This window comes from Girardinichthys multiradiatus, chromosome 19 (assembly GCF_021462225.1).
Source record: "Girardinichthys multiradiatus isolate DD_20200921_A chromosome 19, DD_fGirMul_XY1, whole genome shotgun sequence".
NCBI classification, from domain to species: domain Eukaryota; kingdom Metazoa; phylum Chordata; class Actinopteri; order Cyprinodontiformes; family Goodeidae; genus Girardinichthys; species Girardinichthys multiradiatus.
In genome coordinates, this window is record NC_061811.1 from 16,216,447 (window position 1) to 16,234,314 (window position 17,868).

General features: G+C 39.9%; 1 protein-coding gene across 2 annotated transcripts in view; it reads right to left on the bottom strand.

Annotated features, from left to right (window-relative positions):
- LOC124855325 (AT-rich interactive domain-containing protein 1B-like) overlaps positions 1-17,868 on the bottom strand; it is a 319,405-nt gene that overhangs the window by 228,899 nt on the left and 72,638 nt on the right. For both annotated transcript variants that reach the window (XM_047345084.1, XM_047345083.1), the window contains exon 2: positions 15,140-15,343. In XM_047345084.1, the coding sequence (XP_047201040.1) occupies positions 15,140-15,343 (204 nt within the window). The remainder of the gene's footprint in view (positions 1-15,139; positions 15,344-17,868) is intronic.

Here is a 17,868-nt window from a genome sequence, read left to right on the forward strand (position 1 = left end):
CCACAGTGAATAGGCCCTACGTTGTGTTTGATTGGCTGAGGGCCACCACAAAGCAGTAAAGTAATAAAAGTTACAAATGAGAGCTGGCTTTTAGAGACACTGACGTGCGTAAGGATAGCTTGCTAATTGATTGATCATGAAACTTCATCTATTCTGCAGCCAGAGAGGAACCTTTAATTAATCAGTGTTCCACTATCATCGTCCTTTGTTTTATTTACCGTTGTCGTTTTACACAAGTTTGTCTGCTTTCATTCAGACCTCTGTTTAGTTAGTGTGAATCATGAGTTAGAATGAGTTGTAGTGGTTAAGAGGGCACAGGAAAGAAAGAGTGTCAGAAGAGGTGTGAGGAGAGGCTGGAGTGGTCCACTTTGCAGCCACTTCCCCTCCTCTACCTTCATCTTTCCTGGCAGAGAAGCTGATTTATTGGGGGTTCCCAGTCATCCGTTAGAGTGAGCAATGTGGCCTGCATTAACCCCTGGGGCAACCCCACCACCCAGGCCCCCTAAGAGCTTCTCAGCCCACCCTCACAACCTTACCTATTCAAGAAGTGTTATAAATTGACCATCTAGCTCTTTAAGCTCAATAGCCCACAAGATGAGGTCTGGCCACACAAGACATTATAAGGCCTTTTGCCAAAATATAACCATAGTATAAGTACATCCTGCTTATAAAGGGTACAATGTTACATCTATTGGCACCAAAGGATTTTACCTGTTAAAATATTCTTTTTTGTGCATTGGGTCAAGATAAACCTTTTAGGTCCTCGTCAAGCCTTGTTTGTCACAGCTTTAGTTGTTTTAAACCATTTAATTATAACTCTGTCTGCACATATTGGTAAGTTTAAGCAAGTATATTTTTCTTATAGCCATTACCTAAATTTTAAAGTTTAACACACGTCAATCTTACCAACATATCATGTTCTATTGTCTTTCCCTTTCAAAAGAGGGGTTCAAAGAAATGGGCTTTTCACGTTATATTTGCAGAGCTGCGTAAAATTGTATTTTTCACATTTTGCCACATTTCATCTTAAATCTTCAATAAGTTTTAGTTAAACCTTTTATGACAATCCCACGTGAACTAGTGCAAACTGTAAAGTGGAAGGAATAGGAAAAATGGTTTTCAACATTTTTACAAAAAAAAAAACGTGGTATTCTTGTATATTTAACCCCTTTAATCTGATATCTAGGCCTTCACAGAATGTACATTGAGAATAAATAATGTGGACTCTAATTAGTAACTCGGTGCCTTCTTAAGGCAGTTGCACTGGATTTTAATCAGGGGTATCAGATTAAGAGGGGGCTAAATACAAATCCACATCACACTTTTTAGGATATTACTAGTAAAAGCTTTTTGCATTGAAATTTGTGACTACAACATGAGAAAATGGGGTCTTTTGGGGTCTTGTTCATGAGTGAGGGGAGAATGGAGCAGGAGATCGACAGACTGATCGGTTCGGCTGCCGCAGTAATGGGGGCGCTGTGCCGGTTCGTTGTGGTGAAGAGAGATGCCTCCTGGACGCCTTCTTCGGGAGGTGTTCCAGGCACGTCCCACCAGGAGGAGGCCCAGGACACGGCCCAGGACACGCTGGAGGGACTATGTCTCTCGGCTGGCCTGGGAACGCCTTGGGCTACCCCCGGAGGAGATGGAGGAGGTGTATGGGGAGAGGGACGTCTGGGTGTCTCTGCTGAGTCTGCTGCCCCCGTGACCCGGTCCCGGACAAAGCAGAAGGTGACAACAAACATGACAAAATGTATTTTTGTGATGTACTGTTTTTTTCCCAGGGAACAAACAGTCACTTGCCACCCTGGTTAAGTTAAAAAAGTTAACATTAAAAAAATGGGTTAAGTCACATTTCATCTATTGTTTAGGGTGGAAAGTGTTTAGGGTGGAAATGATGTGGAACATGATTAATTAAAAAAACATTTTGTTTTATTGTGGGGGATTTTCTCCACTGAATAAATAGACTTAAAGTTTAGATTTTTCTTAATTTTTCAGTATGAAATTCTGCTACTATAATATAAAAATGGGGGCTGCACGGTGGTGCAGTTGGTAGCACTGTTGTCTTGCAGCAAGAAGGTCCTGGGTTCGATTCCCGACCGGGGGTCTTTCTGCATGGAGTTTGCATGTTCTCCCCGTGCATGCGTGGGCTCTCACCGGGTACTCCGGCTTCCTCCCACAGTCCAAAGACATGCCTGTTAGGTTAATTGGTCACTCTAAATTGTCCTTAGGTGTATGAATGGGTGTGTGCATGGTTGTTTGTGTGTTGCCCTGTGATGGACTGGCGACTTGTCCAGGGTGTACCCCGCCTCTCGCCCATAGACTGCTGGAGATAGGCACCAGCTCCCCCGCGACCCACTATGGAATAAGCGGTAGAAAATGACTGACTGACTGACTAATATAAAAATATTATTTTAGGGGTTTTAACAACTTTTTACTATGGGTGCAATTCAGAGAGCTGAACCTCTGAGACACTGTAACTGGTCTGTTAAAGGCCTGCTAGGACTGTTCTAGTGCCTTCAAAGTTCTGTTACATGTGGGTCCGAAATTGCAGGTTTTACTGTTTAAGGCAGATTTGTTCATCACACAAACTGAAGCAGCAGACATCCAGCAAAGGTGGAGAGTAAGGAAAATTTATATTATTCCCTTAATTTCCTTACAAGTATTGTCTTTGTTCTTTCTTTCTTTCTTTCTATTGTCAGTAAACTGAAGGAGAACCAGAAATACAGCATTACCATTAAGAGATAACATAGTGCATGATTGCAGTCCTCTAATCCATGAACAATTATAACAGCAGTTATGCCCTCAATTCAGATTGGCCCAGATCTCAATCACTCTAATTAAGCACCAGTGGAGAAAATACTGAATATTTGCCAAAGAATTGATGCTGTAGCTATTCAGGTGAAGGCAGCTCACCTTTTAGCACTTCTGATTTTAATAAAATGTTAATTACAAGTCCCAGATGAACTTGAGAAATCAAAGCTTTGGAGCTATTTTCTAATTCCTGGAGGTTTACAGTCAAAAATTGTGAAAACTAACTATGACAGCGATAGATTAAAAATTAATTATCTTAAATGCATTATTTGAGTACCAACCGTACAATTTGTGACTTTAAGTTGTAGAAAAACACAAAGGTGTTATGTATAAAAGACAGTTTGTGTTACTATACCACAATGTGAGATATATACAGGTCCTTCTCAAAATATTAGCATATTGTGATAAAGTTCATTATTTTCCATAATGTCATGATGAAAATTTAACATTCATATATTTTAGATTCATTGCACACTAACTGAAATATTTCAGGTCTTTTATTGTGTTAATACGGATGATTTTGGCATACAGCTCATGAAAACCCAAAATTCCTATCTCACAAAATTAGCATATCATTAAAAGGGTCTCTAAACAAGCTATGAACCTAATCATCTGAATCAACGAGTTAACTCTAAACACCTGCAAAAGATTCCTGAGGCCTTTAAAACTCCCAGCCTGGTTCATCACTCAAAACCCCAATCATGGGTAAGACTGCCGACCTGACTGCTGTCCAGAAGGCCACTATTGACACCCTCAAGCAAGAGGGTAAGACACAGAAAGAAATTTCTGAACGAATAGGCTGTTCCCAGAGTGCTGTATCAGGGCACCTCAGTGGGAAGTCTGTGGGAAGGAAAAAGTGTGGCAGAAAACGCTGCACAACGAGAAGAGGTGGAGAAGGGTCGATTCCAGACATTGGGGGACCTGCGGAAGCAGTGGACTGAGTCTGGAGTAGAAACATCCAGAGCCACCGTGCACAAACGTGTGCAGGAAATGGGCTACAGGTGCCGCATTCCCCAGGTCAAGCCACTTTTGAACCAGAAACAGCGGCAGAAGCGCCTGATCCGGGTTACAGAGAAGCAGCACTGGACTGTTGCTCAGTGGTCCAATGTACTTTTTTCGGATGAAAGCAAATTCTGCATGTCATTCAGAAATCAAGGTGCCAGAGTCTGGAGGAAGACTGGGGAGAAGGAAATGCCAAAATGCCAGAAGTCCAGTGTCAAGTACCCACAGTCAGTGATGGTCTGGGGTGCCGTGTCAGCTGCTGGTGTTGGTCCACTGTGTTTTATCAAGGGCAGGGTCAATGCAGCTAGCTATCAGGAGATTTTGGAGCACTTCATGCTTCCATCTGCTGAAAAGCTTTATGGAGATGAAGATTTCATTTTTCAGCACGACCTGGCACCTGCTCACAGTGCCAAAACCACTGGTAAATGGTTTACTGACCATGGTATCACTGTGCTCAATTGGCCTGCCAACTCTCCTGACCTGAACCCCATAGAGAATCTGTGGGATATTGTGAAGAGAACGTTGAGAGACTCAAGACCCAACACTCTGGATGAGCTAAAGGCCGCTATCGAAGCATCCTGGGCCTCCATAAGACCTCAGCAGTGCCACAGGCTGATTGCCTCCATGCCACGCCGCATTGAAGCAGTCATTTCTGCAAAAGGATTCCCGACCAGGTATTGAGTGCATAACTGTACATGATTATTTGAAGGTTGACGTTTTTTGTATTAAAAACACTTTTCTTTTATTGGTCGGATGAAATATGCTAATTTTGTGAGATAGGAATTTTGGGTTTTCATGAGCTGTATGCCAAAATCATCCATATTAAGACAATAAAAGACCTGAAATATTTCAGTTAGTGTGCAATGAATCTAAAATATATGAATGTTAAATTTTCATCATGACATTATGGAAAATAATGAACTTTATCACAATATGCTAATGTTTTGAGAAGGACCTGTAATTAACTTTGCTGTTGAAACATTCAGTTTTCACCAAAGCTAGGTCGCATAGAGTGTCTGTGGCTATTTATGTAAAGAAATAAAAAGCCCAGTTGATGGTTGCCTCACATTTGTTCATACTTTTATGCAAAACATCTGAAGCAGTCAAAGATGTTTTACACATGAAGCAAATAAAAAAAGAAAAAAAGCCCATCGTTCAATGCTTATTGTTCAGGAATGTACACAGCTGCTGGCCAGCTGAAGGGAAAGCAGACATGTACCAATCAGGCATAACAATATGACCACTGACAAGGAAAGTAGCACAGCTTATGGTTTTCTAAAATATATTCCCAAACATCTTGTTCAAAGGTCCAAAACTGATTTCTAAGTAAGGTCAAAGGGGCAAACGTGAAGCAAAAGAAATTAGAGTTTATTTTTTTAATTGTTTGTTAATGGCCCTGAGCCGCACTAATTTTGGACAGTAAAGCGTAGCAAGCGCTGTAACTTTGACAAAAAGAAAAATTTACTTGAACTTGACTTAACGTAATTATTTTTCAAGCTTTAATAAATAAAGTGCTTTTCTTCAAACACAAAAATAAATAAAACTAAATCAAATGAACTTCAGGTCCAAGACAATAACATTAAAACAGATGAGTGAAAAAAGACATCTTTAGTAACAGCAAAGTGTGAAAAATGTTCTTTAATAAGCTGGTTAATAACCTAGTTTCTGTGACTATCTCACAAATTGCATTTATTTGTAAAATTCTGTTTTTAATATTTTGCATCTCCTAACTTCCATGTTTTGCAAAATAAATAAATAATTCTCATGAGATGGCCAATTAATTAAATATTAACATTACAACAGAAAAAAAAAACACATTTACTGGCATTGATTTCAAGTTTTTGTAAAGCGTTTAAAAATTTAACTGTATTATCTATAAATATGTTTGTGGTAAAATTAAGCAGCATCTGTGTTTCAAATTAAATTAAAGAAACAGTAGTTTTTTCTGGTCGCAGTAATAGTGCAAAAAGATGCACTGCCTTAAGGAATATCGCTCCAGTCTTCCAATCCTATACATTTGACACTGTATCATACTTAATTTTAGTGACTTTTAGTGGCAAACATCGTGTCTGCCGTGATGCAAATTCACTCCTCTCAACATGTGAGAACTGAAAGTGAAACTGGCGGCATGACCTACTGTTTAAATAACTCAGCTAAAGACAATTTGACCACTCGGGGCATTTTTTGAGCATTGAATTTTCATTCCTAGATGGTCAGTTGATCTTTAAAGTCACAGCAAAAGTAGTGTGCCCAGTGCTGCCACAATTGGAAACTTCCACACCCTTGATCCAATACACACACTATTCATACCAGAACCACATGAACATACTTCAGCACACATACTTCAGAGACGTGATGGGACTTGATGCTCTACAAAATCCCCAATAATGTATGTTACAAAACTGCACGGACTGATTCACAGGACAAAAAAAGAGACTGATGTTTTCACCAAGCATGCAAACACAAATCATATTCAAATTTTCCAACCAAATCCATAGAATTTTCAACCCATAGCTTACAGTTTCAACATGTTGGCATAGGACATCTGCAAATTTACATCGTCCCAGTAGTCAGATGTTTTTTTTTTGCAAAAGGGGAACATATAGAACCTGTATTAGATGATTAATTTCATTGCAAATTAAAGTACATTTTAAACATTTTAAATGCAAAAGTTTTTACTGATGGCTATATACGTATAAAATATTTTTTCAAAAGAGAAAATTACTTGATCAAAGCTATGCAAAGCCTTAAGGGATGCTTATATCATTTGAGAGGTTGAAGAGCTGTTGTGTTCTTCTAGGTGTGTGTAGTGAACAAGTGGCAGGTCAGCTGCATTTCCACTTGACTTTATATGCTTGGCTTCTATTAAGTTAGCCCAGCGTGTATGGAACAAACATCCAACACTGGTAATGGTTTCTGCCTGATTGGTTGACACATTTGCCCTCCTCCACACACACACACACACACACACACACACACACACACACACACACACACACACACACACACACACACACACACACACACATGCTCCTTTCTTCTTCTCTTTCTCACTCCCAACTATTTCCCAAGATATCTTTCTTCTCTTGCTTTCTCCCACTACATCACTCCCCTCTTCCCTCCCTTCCCTTACACTTCAAACAGTAATGTTTCCTTCAAATGCCTTTTCCTCTCCGTCTGCCAACACTGACATCACAGGAAACTATGCTCAGAATTGGCAACACTTTTCCTTTTTCACCTTCATTCCAATTTCCCACACAGACGCTTTTCTCGTGTGACCTGGCATTCCCAAAAACACCTGCCTTCCTATTCAACTGTTTTGATGTTATCTTTTGTTATTAAAGATATTCAACAGATTTTTGCTCTGGTTTTCATGATATCAACCACGCAAGAAAAATGATACTTCACAAGCACAAGTCTGTCAAGTTAGTGTTGAAGTTAGTGTTAAAATAAAGATTTATGGATCTCTGTGTACAATCTGAATACACAAAAAAATGGGCTAACAAACTTTAACAACAACTTAAAGCAAAGTTTTTGTTGTATTTTATGAATTTAATAATTTTTCTTCAAAATTTTTCTTTTGAACAGTCTTTTTTGCTTTTTTGTTTCTCTGCTTTTGCCAGTTTGAAGTATTTTCCACAACAAAAGTAACATTTATTTACTTACTGTGAAAATGTATAGATTCTTAACATCAGCTATAGTGTCTGAGATCTATACACATCAAGTACTCTTTCATCTCCTGCAGATTCAGTAAAAGTAGAAATGCACAGAGAAATCGCATGGTGACCAGAATTGGCAGTTAGTGAGCACATTGTACTTAGGCACTATCAGGTCAGGCTAACAACACTTTTTGAAAGGGGAGGTTGTTACTGACAGAAGAAGATTCAAAGTTTCTATTTTCAATAACAGTGAGATGTGTAAAAAGTATTTAAAAGTGCCATTAATAGATTTATCTGTCTGAGCTTTCAAACCTCTCTCTGTCATGGAACATACAGGTCCTTCTCAAAATATTAGCATATTGTGATAAAGTTCATTATTTTCCATAATGTCATGATGAAAATTTAACATTCATATATTTTAGATTCATTGCACACTAACTGAAATATTTCAGGTCTTTTATTGTCTTAATACGGATGATTTTGGCATACAGCTCATGAAAACCCAAAATTCCTATCTCACAAAATTAGCATATTTCATCCGACCAAAAAAAGAAAAGTGTTTTTAATACAAAAAACGTCAACCTTCAAATAATCATGTACAGTTATGCACTCAATAGTTGGCCGGGAATCCTTTTGCAGAAATGACTGCTTCAATGCGGCGTGGCATGGAGGCAATCAGCCTGTGGCACTGCTGAGGTCTTATGGAGGCCCAGGATGCTTCGATAGCGGCCTTTAGTTCATCCAGAGTGTTGGGTCTTGAGTCTCTCAACGTTCTCTTCACAATATCCCACAGATTCTCTATGGGGTTCAGGTCAGGAGAGTTGGCAGGCCAATTGAGCACAGTGATACCATGGTCAGTAAACCATTTACCAGTGGTTTTGGCACTGTGAGCAGGTGCCAGGTCGTGCTGAAAAATGAAATCTTCATCTCCATAAAGCTTTTCAGCAGATGGAAGCATGAAGTGCTCCAAAATCTCCTGATAGCTAGCTGCATTGACCCTGCCCTTGATAAAACACAGTGGACCAACACCAGCAGCTTACACGGCACCCCAGACCATCACTGACTGTGGGTACTTGACACTGGACTTCTGGCATTTTGGCATTTCCTTCTCCCCAGTCTTCCTCCAGACTCTGGCACCTTGATTTCCGAATGACATGCAGAATTTGCTTTCATCTGAAAAAAGTACTTTGGACCACTGAGCAACAGTCCAGTGCTGCTTCTCTGTAGCCCAGGTCAGGCGCTTCTGCCGCTGTTTCTGGTTCAAAGGTGGCTTGACCTGGGGAATGCGGCACCTGTAGCCCATTTCCTGCACACGCCTGTGCACGGTGGCTCTGGATGTTTCTACTCCAGACTCAGTCCACTGCTTCCGCAGGTCCCCCAATGTCTGGAATCGGCCCTCCTCCACAATCTTCCTCAGGGTCCGGTCACCTCTTCTCGTTGTGCAGCGTTTTCTGCCACACTTTTTCCTTCCCACAGACTTCCCACTGAGGTGCCTTGATACAGCACTCTGGGAACAGCCTATTCGTTCAGAAATTTCTTTCTGTGTCTTACCCTCTTGCTTGAGGGTGTCAATAGTGGCCTTCTGGACAGCAGTCAGTTCGGCAGTCTTACCCATGATTGGGGTTTTGAGTGATGAACCAGGCTGGGAGTTTTAAAGGCCTCAGGAATCTTTTGCAGGTGTTTAGAGTTAACTCGTTGATTCAGATGATTAGGTGCATAGCTCGTTTAGAGACCCTTTTAATGATATGCTAATTTTGTGAGATAGGAATTTTGGGTTTTCATGAACTGTATGCCACAATCATCCGTATTAAGACAATAAAAGACTTGAAATATTTCAGTTAGTGTGCAATGAATCTAAAATACAGGGATTGGACAACGAAACTGAAACACCTGGTTTTAGACCATAATAATTTATTAGTATGGTGTAGGGCCAATACAGCGTCAATACGTCTTGGGAATGACATATACAAGTCCTGCACAGTGGTCAGAGGGATTTTAAGCCATTCTTGTTGCAGGATAGTGGCCAGGTCACTACGTGATACTGGTGGAGGAAAACGTTTCCTGACTCTCTCCTCCAAAACACCCCAAAGTGGCTCAATAATATTTAGATCTAGTGACTGTGCAGGCCATGGGAGATGTTCAACTTCACTTTCATGTTCATCAAACCAATCTTTCACCAGTCTTGCTGTGTGTATTGGTGCATTTTCATCCTGATACATGGCACCGCCTTCAGGATACAATGTTTGAACCATTGGATGCACATGGTCCTAAAGAATGGTTCAGTAGTCCTTGGCAGTGACGCGCCCATCTAGCACAAGTATTGGACCAAGGGAATGCCATGATATGGCAGCCCAAACCATCACTGATCCATCCCCATGCTTCACTCTGGGCATGCAACAGTCTGGGTGGTACACTTCTTTGGGGCTTCTCCACACCGTAACTCTCCTGGATGTGGGGAAAACAGTAAAGGTGGACTCAGCAGAGAACAATACATGTTTCACATTGTCCACAGCCAAAGATTTGCGCTCCTTGCACCATTGAAACCAACGTTTGGCATTGGCATGAGTGACCAAAGGTTTGGCTATAGCAGCCCGGCCATGTATATTGACCCTGTGGAGCTCCCGACGGACAGTTCTGGTGGAAACAGGAGAGTTGAGGTGCACATTTAATTCTGTCGTGATTTGGGCAGCCGTGGTTTTGTGTTTTTTGGATACAATCCGGGTTAGCACCCGAACATCCCTTTCAGACAGCTTCCTCTTGCGTCCACAGTTAATCCTGTGGTGCATCCTTCTTGGTGGTATGCTGACATTACCCTGGATACCGTGACTCTTGATACATCACAAAGACTTGCTGTCTTGGTCACAGATGCGCCAGCAAGACGTGCACCAACAATTTGTCCTCTTTTGAACTCTGGTATGTCACCCATAATGTTGTGTGCATTTCAATATTTTGAGCAAGACTGTGCTCTTACCCTGCTAATTGAACCTTCACACTCTGCTCTTACTGGTGCAATGTGCAATCAATGAAGACTGGCTACCAGGCTGGTCCAATTTAGCCATGAAACCTCCCACACTAAAATGACAGGTGTTTCAGTTTCATTGTCCAACCCCTGTACATGAATGTGTACAGGGATGAAGTTTTCATCATTACATTATGGAAAATAATGAACTTTATCACAATATGCTAATATTTTGAGAAGGATCTGTAATTGTTTTAGAAACTCTGGCAGCCTTGTAGACCAACAAGATCGCCTTGTTAATCTGTACAAATATTTCCAAAGGTTTTGTTGTGGTTCTGTTGTGGGTCATCAAAGACCAATTGTAGTATTTGTATGCAAAATCTATACAGAATTGCCCCATTCTGGAATTGAACCCTAAGCCATTTTCCTGCAAGGTAACAGTGCCATCAGCTGTTTTACCATGCAGCCCCTGTTACATCTGAGGTAAAAATAGCAGCAATGCAGGAAAAGAACATCAAATCAACAGTTATACTTAGTGGAGGTAGTGTGATTCCTGCTTCAGAACTTGGATTACCTCCCATGATAGAACCATGAATTCTGCTCTCTAACAGATTATCCTGAAGGAGAATTTCCAGCAATCAGTTTGTGACTAGAAGCTCAAGCACACTTAGGGTATGCAGCAGGACAATGATCCAATAAACACTAGGAAGTCAACGTTCAAATGGTAAAATACAAAATGGTGTTGGAGTGAAGTCAAGCCAAACTCTGGATTTAAATCCAATTGAGATGAAGTGCCATAACCTTAAACAGGCTGTTCATTCTGGAAAACCCCTGCAAAGAAGAGTGGGCCTAAATTTCTCTTGAGAGATGTAAAAGACTAATTGCCAGTTATCCCAAATGCTTGATGGCACCTGCAACCAGTCATTAGGGGTAATTACCTTTATGCATATGGCCAGGTTGATTTGGGTAGTTTTTCCCTTAACAAAATAAATCATCATTTCAAAATCTTTTTTCATATTTTTGTCTAATAGTGACATCAGTTTGGTCACCTGAAACACTTTATTTGGAGATACAATTATACTTTTTCATTGCACTATACCGTAGTTGACATATTTTTTTGGATTGAAAGTCAAAGGAGGTCATCAGTGATCTTTTAAAACTAAGCAATAAAGGTACTACCTACATGACAAATCATGCCTTTCATGATTGTAATCATAATAAGACCATGTAAACCAAAAACCGAACTAGATAATACTGTGATGCTGCACTTTACTTAACTTGATGAATTTATCTGATTATATCTGTCGTATTGACAGGTCCAGTGATGAAATGACAGGTAGGAGTTTTTGAGAGAACCAAACCAGGGTCCTCAGTGGTAAAGACCCAATCTCTGAGAGGTGCGTTTTAAAGACAAAACTGAACCCTTCACACATTTTTAATAACTCCAGTGAATGAAATATTACCAAGCAGAGCTTATTTTAAATAAGTCAGGTTTAATTTTAGTAGGACTTAATCATAGCAATGAAAGGCATTTTGTCCCACTGTTAAACCTCTACATGCAAACAGACAGAAATACAGTTACTCCGTCCCAGGGAAATCGCAGACAAACACACTTGCCTTTGTTGACGTCATGTTGCTTGGCAACAACTCAGCAAGTCTGGCTGTGACAAGCTGGGATCTTAGCCCTGAAGTGTGATGCATCATGGGGGGTAGTGTGTGCTGTGCCTTACATCACCCACAATCCCCCTTGCTGATGCAGCAGCACCCAGAATTGACATTTGCAGCTGATCTTGGAAAAGTTTCACCACATCCAGGCTTAGGAAAGAGGGCGATTGTTCCTCTTTCGGATTCAGCTGCAGTTGTGTTTGTCCTAACCGCATTTCAGTGCGTCTTTTGGCAAGTACTTAACAGTCACTTCAGGAACTGACACGCTGTGCCTTCTGCAGCACGCAGTTTTTTGGAACATTCATTTCCCAGACCTCTCCTCTGCTGCCTGATCAGACCCCTGACCGCTTTTTCTGTAGGTGATCCTCATTACACTCATCTGAGAGGGTGGAATTAAACCTCCTCCTCCGAACTCATTACCACGAGCTAGATTTCACCGGCTGCAGATAGGCAATGCGGTGGTGCTGCTTTTAAAGCCAGAGCCAGATAATTAGAAACTTTAGAAGCACAGTTCCCATGGCTATAGCCAGAGTGAACAACTAATTCTATTTGAACTAATTACATTCCATAACGCTAGGCAGTGATTGCTACCCCAACCACAGCCTCCCCTATGAAATACGCCAGAGGATTTCATCACAAAATAGTACCAGGGATGTATTTTCTTGTGTGTGTCTGACTGACTGTACATCTTTGTGTAGTGGTATTACTCTCAGAGCACAGCATGTCTTCACATATACTCCCCCGCTCTCTCCCAACTGTGTGTATTTCATAACGCGAAACCCCTTATTGAGCTCAGTAATGATCATTTTGGGATTGTGTTGTCATCACAAAAATGCGTCAGAGGGGGGTTTGGACCTAAAGCAATGAAGTCTGAGATGTGAAGTGACTGAGATGGGACTGCATTAAAGTCCCCTACCAGGGGACTTCAAAATAGAAATAACTTAGCAAAATGCTCTTTTTGAAACAGAGTGATACATTTACCGTAACAAACTCTGTTCAAATGGATGTATCGTTTTAAAGTGTGGTTATGCAGAAAGTTATAAGCAGGTTATATTTTACAACAGCTTTGACATTTTTAAAATCAGAGTTGTTTCACGGTGGTAGAAGTCCCTTTTGGTTTAGGGCCCACTCGAACCAGACGTTAGCTTCAGCCTCCAGGACCAACTAAACCAGATTCATATTAAATTAATACGGCAAAAAATGTATCCTTTCCACATAAGGTTTTAACTGCCTTTAAACATTTTTAAAACAGAATCTAAAAATTCTGACTTCCCTTTCAGAAGCTAAAAAGGATAATAATGCTTTTTGGTGTTCATATAGCCTACACTACTCTTCTTGGAAAAATCCTGTGTGAACCACGTTGGTATATTCTTCTCCATTGCATGTTTGCAGATGTCTGTGCAAATTTTTGACAAAACAGGAAGTCTGCCAGTTCTTATACTTTTCACTTGTTGGGCCCAGCTATGGATGGAGAACCATCATTGAACAACACGAAGAAAAGAAATGGGTAAGTGGTGGTGTCTGGGCAGAGAAAATTAGTTTAGGATAAACTAATTACAATATTTTATTGTGTATTGCTATGCTGGTATTTGTTTTCTGCTAAGCTAATACTAACAGGATATTGCTAACAGGCTCCTAAGCCTTGAAGCTAGTTCATTTGTTTTGAGTTATGTTTTAAAGTAACAACAAACTACATTTGAATGAGTATTAAACATTTTAAACAGATCGGCAGCAATGTGCGCCAGTGCTCATAATTAATATTTGTATTAATGACACCTGAAGGTGCATGTAGAACTTAAAGGGTTGCTAAATAAGCTATTTAATCTGTGTTAGCTGAATGACTAATCTGAATGTGACATCACCGCGCCAACTGTCAGTTTGCCATCTTGTGAGAGGCACTAAACCTTCCTTCGCCGCTTATTTTAGTAGTCATCACTCCATTCAAAAATCATTCAAAACTGGTGACCAGTTAAAAACAATTGTCCAAAAGGTTATTCATTTCTAATTTGGCAAATAATATTTTTTTAAATATAATTTTATTTAAATAATGATGGCTGTTGGAAATAACATTTGTTGTTTGGCTCGTGATTCATGATCAGGTGGTGCTAACAATTTTATATTATTACTTTATTAGTAATTCTATTAACAATTAATTGTTAATTACAACTAATAATAGTTGCTAATAAGTAAACCAATCCACTTTGCTTAACAGTGGTGCTCTGAATTGTTGGGCTGCCTGAAAGTTTAATATTGTAACTTTAATAATAATTTTGTTAATAATTATTAATTATAGCTATTAATAGTTGCTAACAGCCAAACCAAACATATTTCTGTACAACACACTCCTTCTGTTTTTGTAGCTTTGCTTATGTGGAAGCTCAGTTGCCCCCGTAAGAGGTCTCCGAGTGCCGACCAACTGACCCAGGCAGGTTAAATATAGCAGGCAGAGACAGCAGGGAACACTGCAAACTACCCTCCTGAACAACACTAATGAAGCTATGTTTTTATCCACATACACACATCTACAGTCTCTGTTAGCATTGAGTCACACATATTTTTCACCACCACACAACCAAACCCCTATAGTGCAAATTTGATTTACTTAAGACTCAGTAAAGCAGACAGAAGCACCATTGTCTCACAGGCCTATTGTGCTACAAAGAGAGACAATGATGTGGGCTGACACACATATGTATATATGAAACCTCCCTGTTTTTCACAGCTGGAAATATTTCCTAACAGTCAAATAATTTTTTTTTGTAAGCAAGGAAAGCATTTAGTATCCTTCCTTAAGCCAGCTGACAAGACGAGTGCAGCAACAGATGAGGAAGAGGCATCGCTCTTTACTTTCTGCTCCTTGAATCAAGAAAAAACTCTGGCATTTCATTAAAAGGCTTTTAAATCAAAGAAACATTATGAAAGATGATTTTAGCTGCTTTAAAATCATAACCTTCTAAAAACCTTGGCACACCTTTATATAACTAATCGGCCCATGCCTAATGAACACAAGTCAAACTTGAGGCCTTTCGGTCTATTGACATACCTGCTGTTGAGGGTATTGCATGCTACTCATGCCCATTTGGCTCCTCCCCTGCATGCTAATTGGATATCGATGTGGAGGAGGTGATGTGTATGATTGGCTTGAGGGGTAACTTCCGGCCCCCGGCTGCTGAGGAGTGGAGTACGGATTGTTGGTCATTCCATACATCTGTGAGCGCTTCATAGCCATGAAGTCCATGGAGGGCACCTGTGGAGGGAAAGAATAGGGATTTATTCGCACTAGTGGGGGCAAAATGTTTCCACATTCATTCATCACTGTCCAAAGGACTGGTTGAAAGGCTTCTTTAATGATTGTAACTCCAAACAGAAGCCCACTGAGCAAACCAATATTTCACTCAAAAACTGTACAGGATGAATCTTTACATTAATATTTACAGATAATAAAGGAACAGCTAATGATAGTAAGCTAACAAAAACTTGTTTTAAAAAAAACTATTTAATGAAGACCTAAACCTGTACCTTAAAATGATTTAAACGGTGTTTAAAGCAAAGGCAACAACTCTCCTTTCTAAATCAGTTCTAGTCCCTGGCTCAAATGCCATAAAACTGTTTATAGCAAACTAACATATTTATGTATTTCAAATAATATTCAGTTCTTTCAGAGTTGTAGGCCAAATCCATCCTGATACTGCAAGGCAACCAGATCCATCAAATTGTTTGCCTAAATTGCAAGGACAGGCTTATGAAATGCAATAAAAGGTTATAAAATAAAACAAACTGTTAAAAACTACATAAGTGTCTAGAAGAAAATATTAAAATAAAAAAAGAAATATTGAGAAGTATTAAAATTACTATGAAACTAAAGAATATCCTCCAATAAAAAACTACAAATGGTTATGCAGAATCCAGACTTTATTTCAACTGAAACATTTCATGCTTATAAATTAGAATCTGGAAATTAAGGTAACCAAGCAGTCAGTACTAGCTTTCAAAAAGTACATTGCTTGAGCTGGGTTCCGCAGAAGCTCCTAAAAAATTCAAAGGAAATTCAAAGAGAATAAAGAAAATGTTTTCAGGCCTTTTTTCCCCATTGTACAGTAAGTATTTCAGTGAAGTTTCAAAGGTTTATTTGGGGTCTCAGTAAGCCACTGGAAAATGCCTGTACAGTGCATTTGGATAATGCTAATCCGCCACCAGTAGTTTGCCAGTCTGCAGGGAAGATAAAGTGACATTCCTCTGCCTTCCCTTTCTCCTTTCATACTCTCTTCCTTTTGTCTCTGCCATGTGGTATTATGAGTGATTTATGACATTTTGCTCCCACTGTTTCTCATGCACACTTTCAATGCTCCTCTCCTCTCTCTAACCACCTTCTCTTCCTCCTTCACCCACCACCACCACCACCACCCTCCTCCTCTGGTTCCTCTCCTCTCCCTGACTCAATATCACCTCGTCTACCATAGAGGAGAAATTGCAGCTGCCTCATATTGCCTGGCTAATATCAAGAAGGCATGTCAGGGGAAGGGAGCACTTTATACAGCTGGTTATGAGTAGATGGCCATGATGCTCCACTTTTTAAGGGTTTTGCCTACTGAGGCATGTGCATGGGATAGTTTGGACTATTTCAGAAAGTACAGAGTGGATGGAGAAAGAGAAACTGATTTAGAAAAAGAGTCACGATAGTGAGATAGAGGCATGAGGGTCTGAAATTATTTCACAGCATGGAGGTATATGAGCGGATGTGAGGAGGGTTATTCTTTCCTGGTTCACATAATCATGATTTCAGTAGTTAAATGTGACATTTAATTAGGTGCTGGCACATGGTTCTGGTCAAAATCATAAGGTGTGCCTCTTTTCATTTCATCCTTTTTCTCACGTGACGCTATTAATAGGGGAATTATTCCCAGTTTAATCAAGAGTGAAACTGGTACCAGCTCTAACACTTGCTTAGCACTAATTCTCCTTGTTTCCACCACAAACGGATAAAAAAAACTGGTGCTGCATCACAGCAACACCAGATATTTTCCTTCAACAGGGACTGGGGCTTTAAGCACTTACATCGACTAAGGTAAACCTAATTAATAACTAAACCTTACAACGTGAAGCTTTAATGTTAATAAGTTGAATTTGTTTTTTCAGGTAAGATTGTGACTGTAGGTCAGAGAGTTTCAATCAGAAATCAGAAATTAGACTGGTGATGTTATAGGGAAAAAGTGTCAATGTTTTGTGTAAACGTCTTGCCAAATCATTACATACCTTTGCACTTAAAGCCCCGCATATCTGTTTATTTTCATTTGTAGGCAAGTATTTTCGCCAATTATGGAGAATAATAGTCATAAAGTGCTCTAATCTCACATTTAATTTAATAGAACTGTATGCCTTTGAGGTGAGATTATCCAAGATAAAGGTGGTAAAAGTAAAACAGAATGTCAACTGAAGTGGGAATTACAACATGGAAAATAGGAGGAGGCACCCCCGATATCCACTCAATATCCAATATGACTGCCTCGATATTAAACGTTGTAAGAGTTTCAAGTTTCTTCTATCATTAAATCAGACACAAGCATAGTAGTGTGTAACCGCTATTCATGAACATGTTGCTTTGCTGTTTGAATCAGTTGAACGGATTGAATTGCTAACAGACGTTAGCATCATAACAATTAAATCCCACTGGTTTTCCAACTTGCAACCAGAACAGGTTCAGCCTGGCTGTGGTCCCATTCCCAGAACCAACTTCCAAGACAAACTGAACAAAGCTTAATCTAATCACAGGTG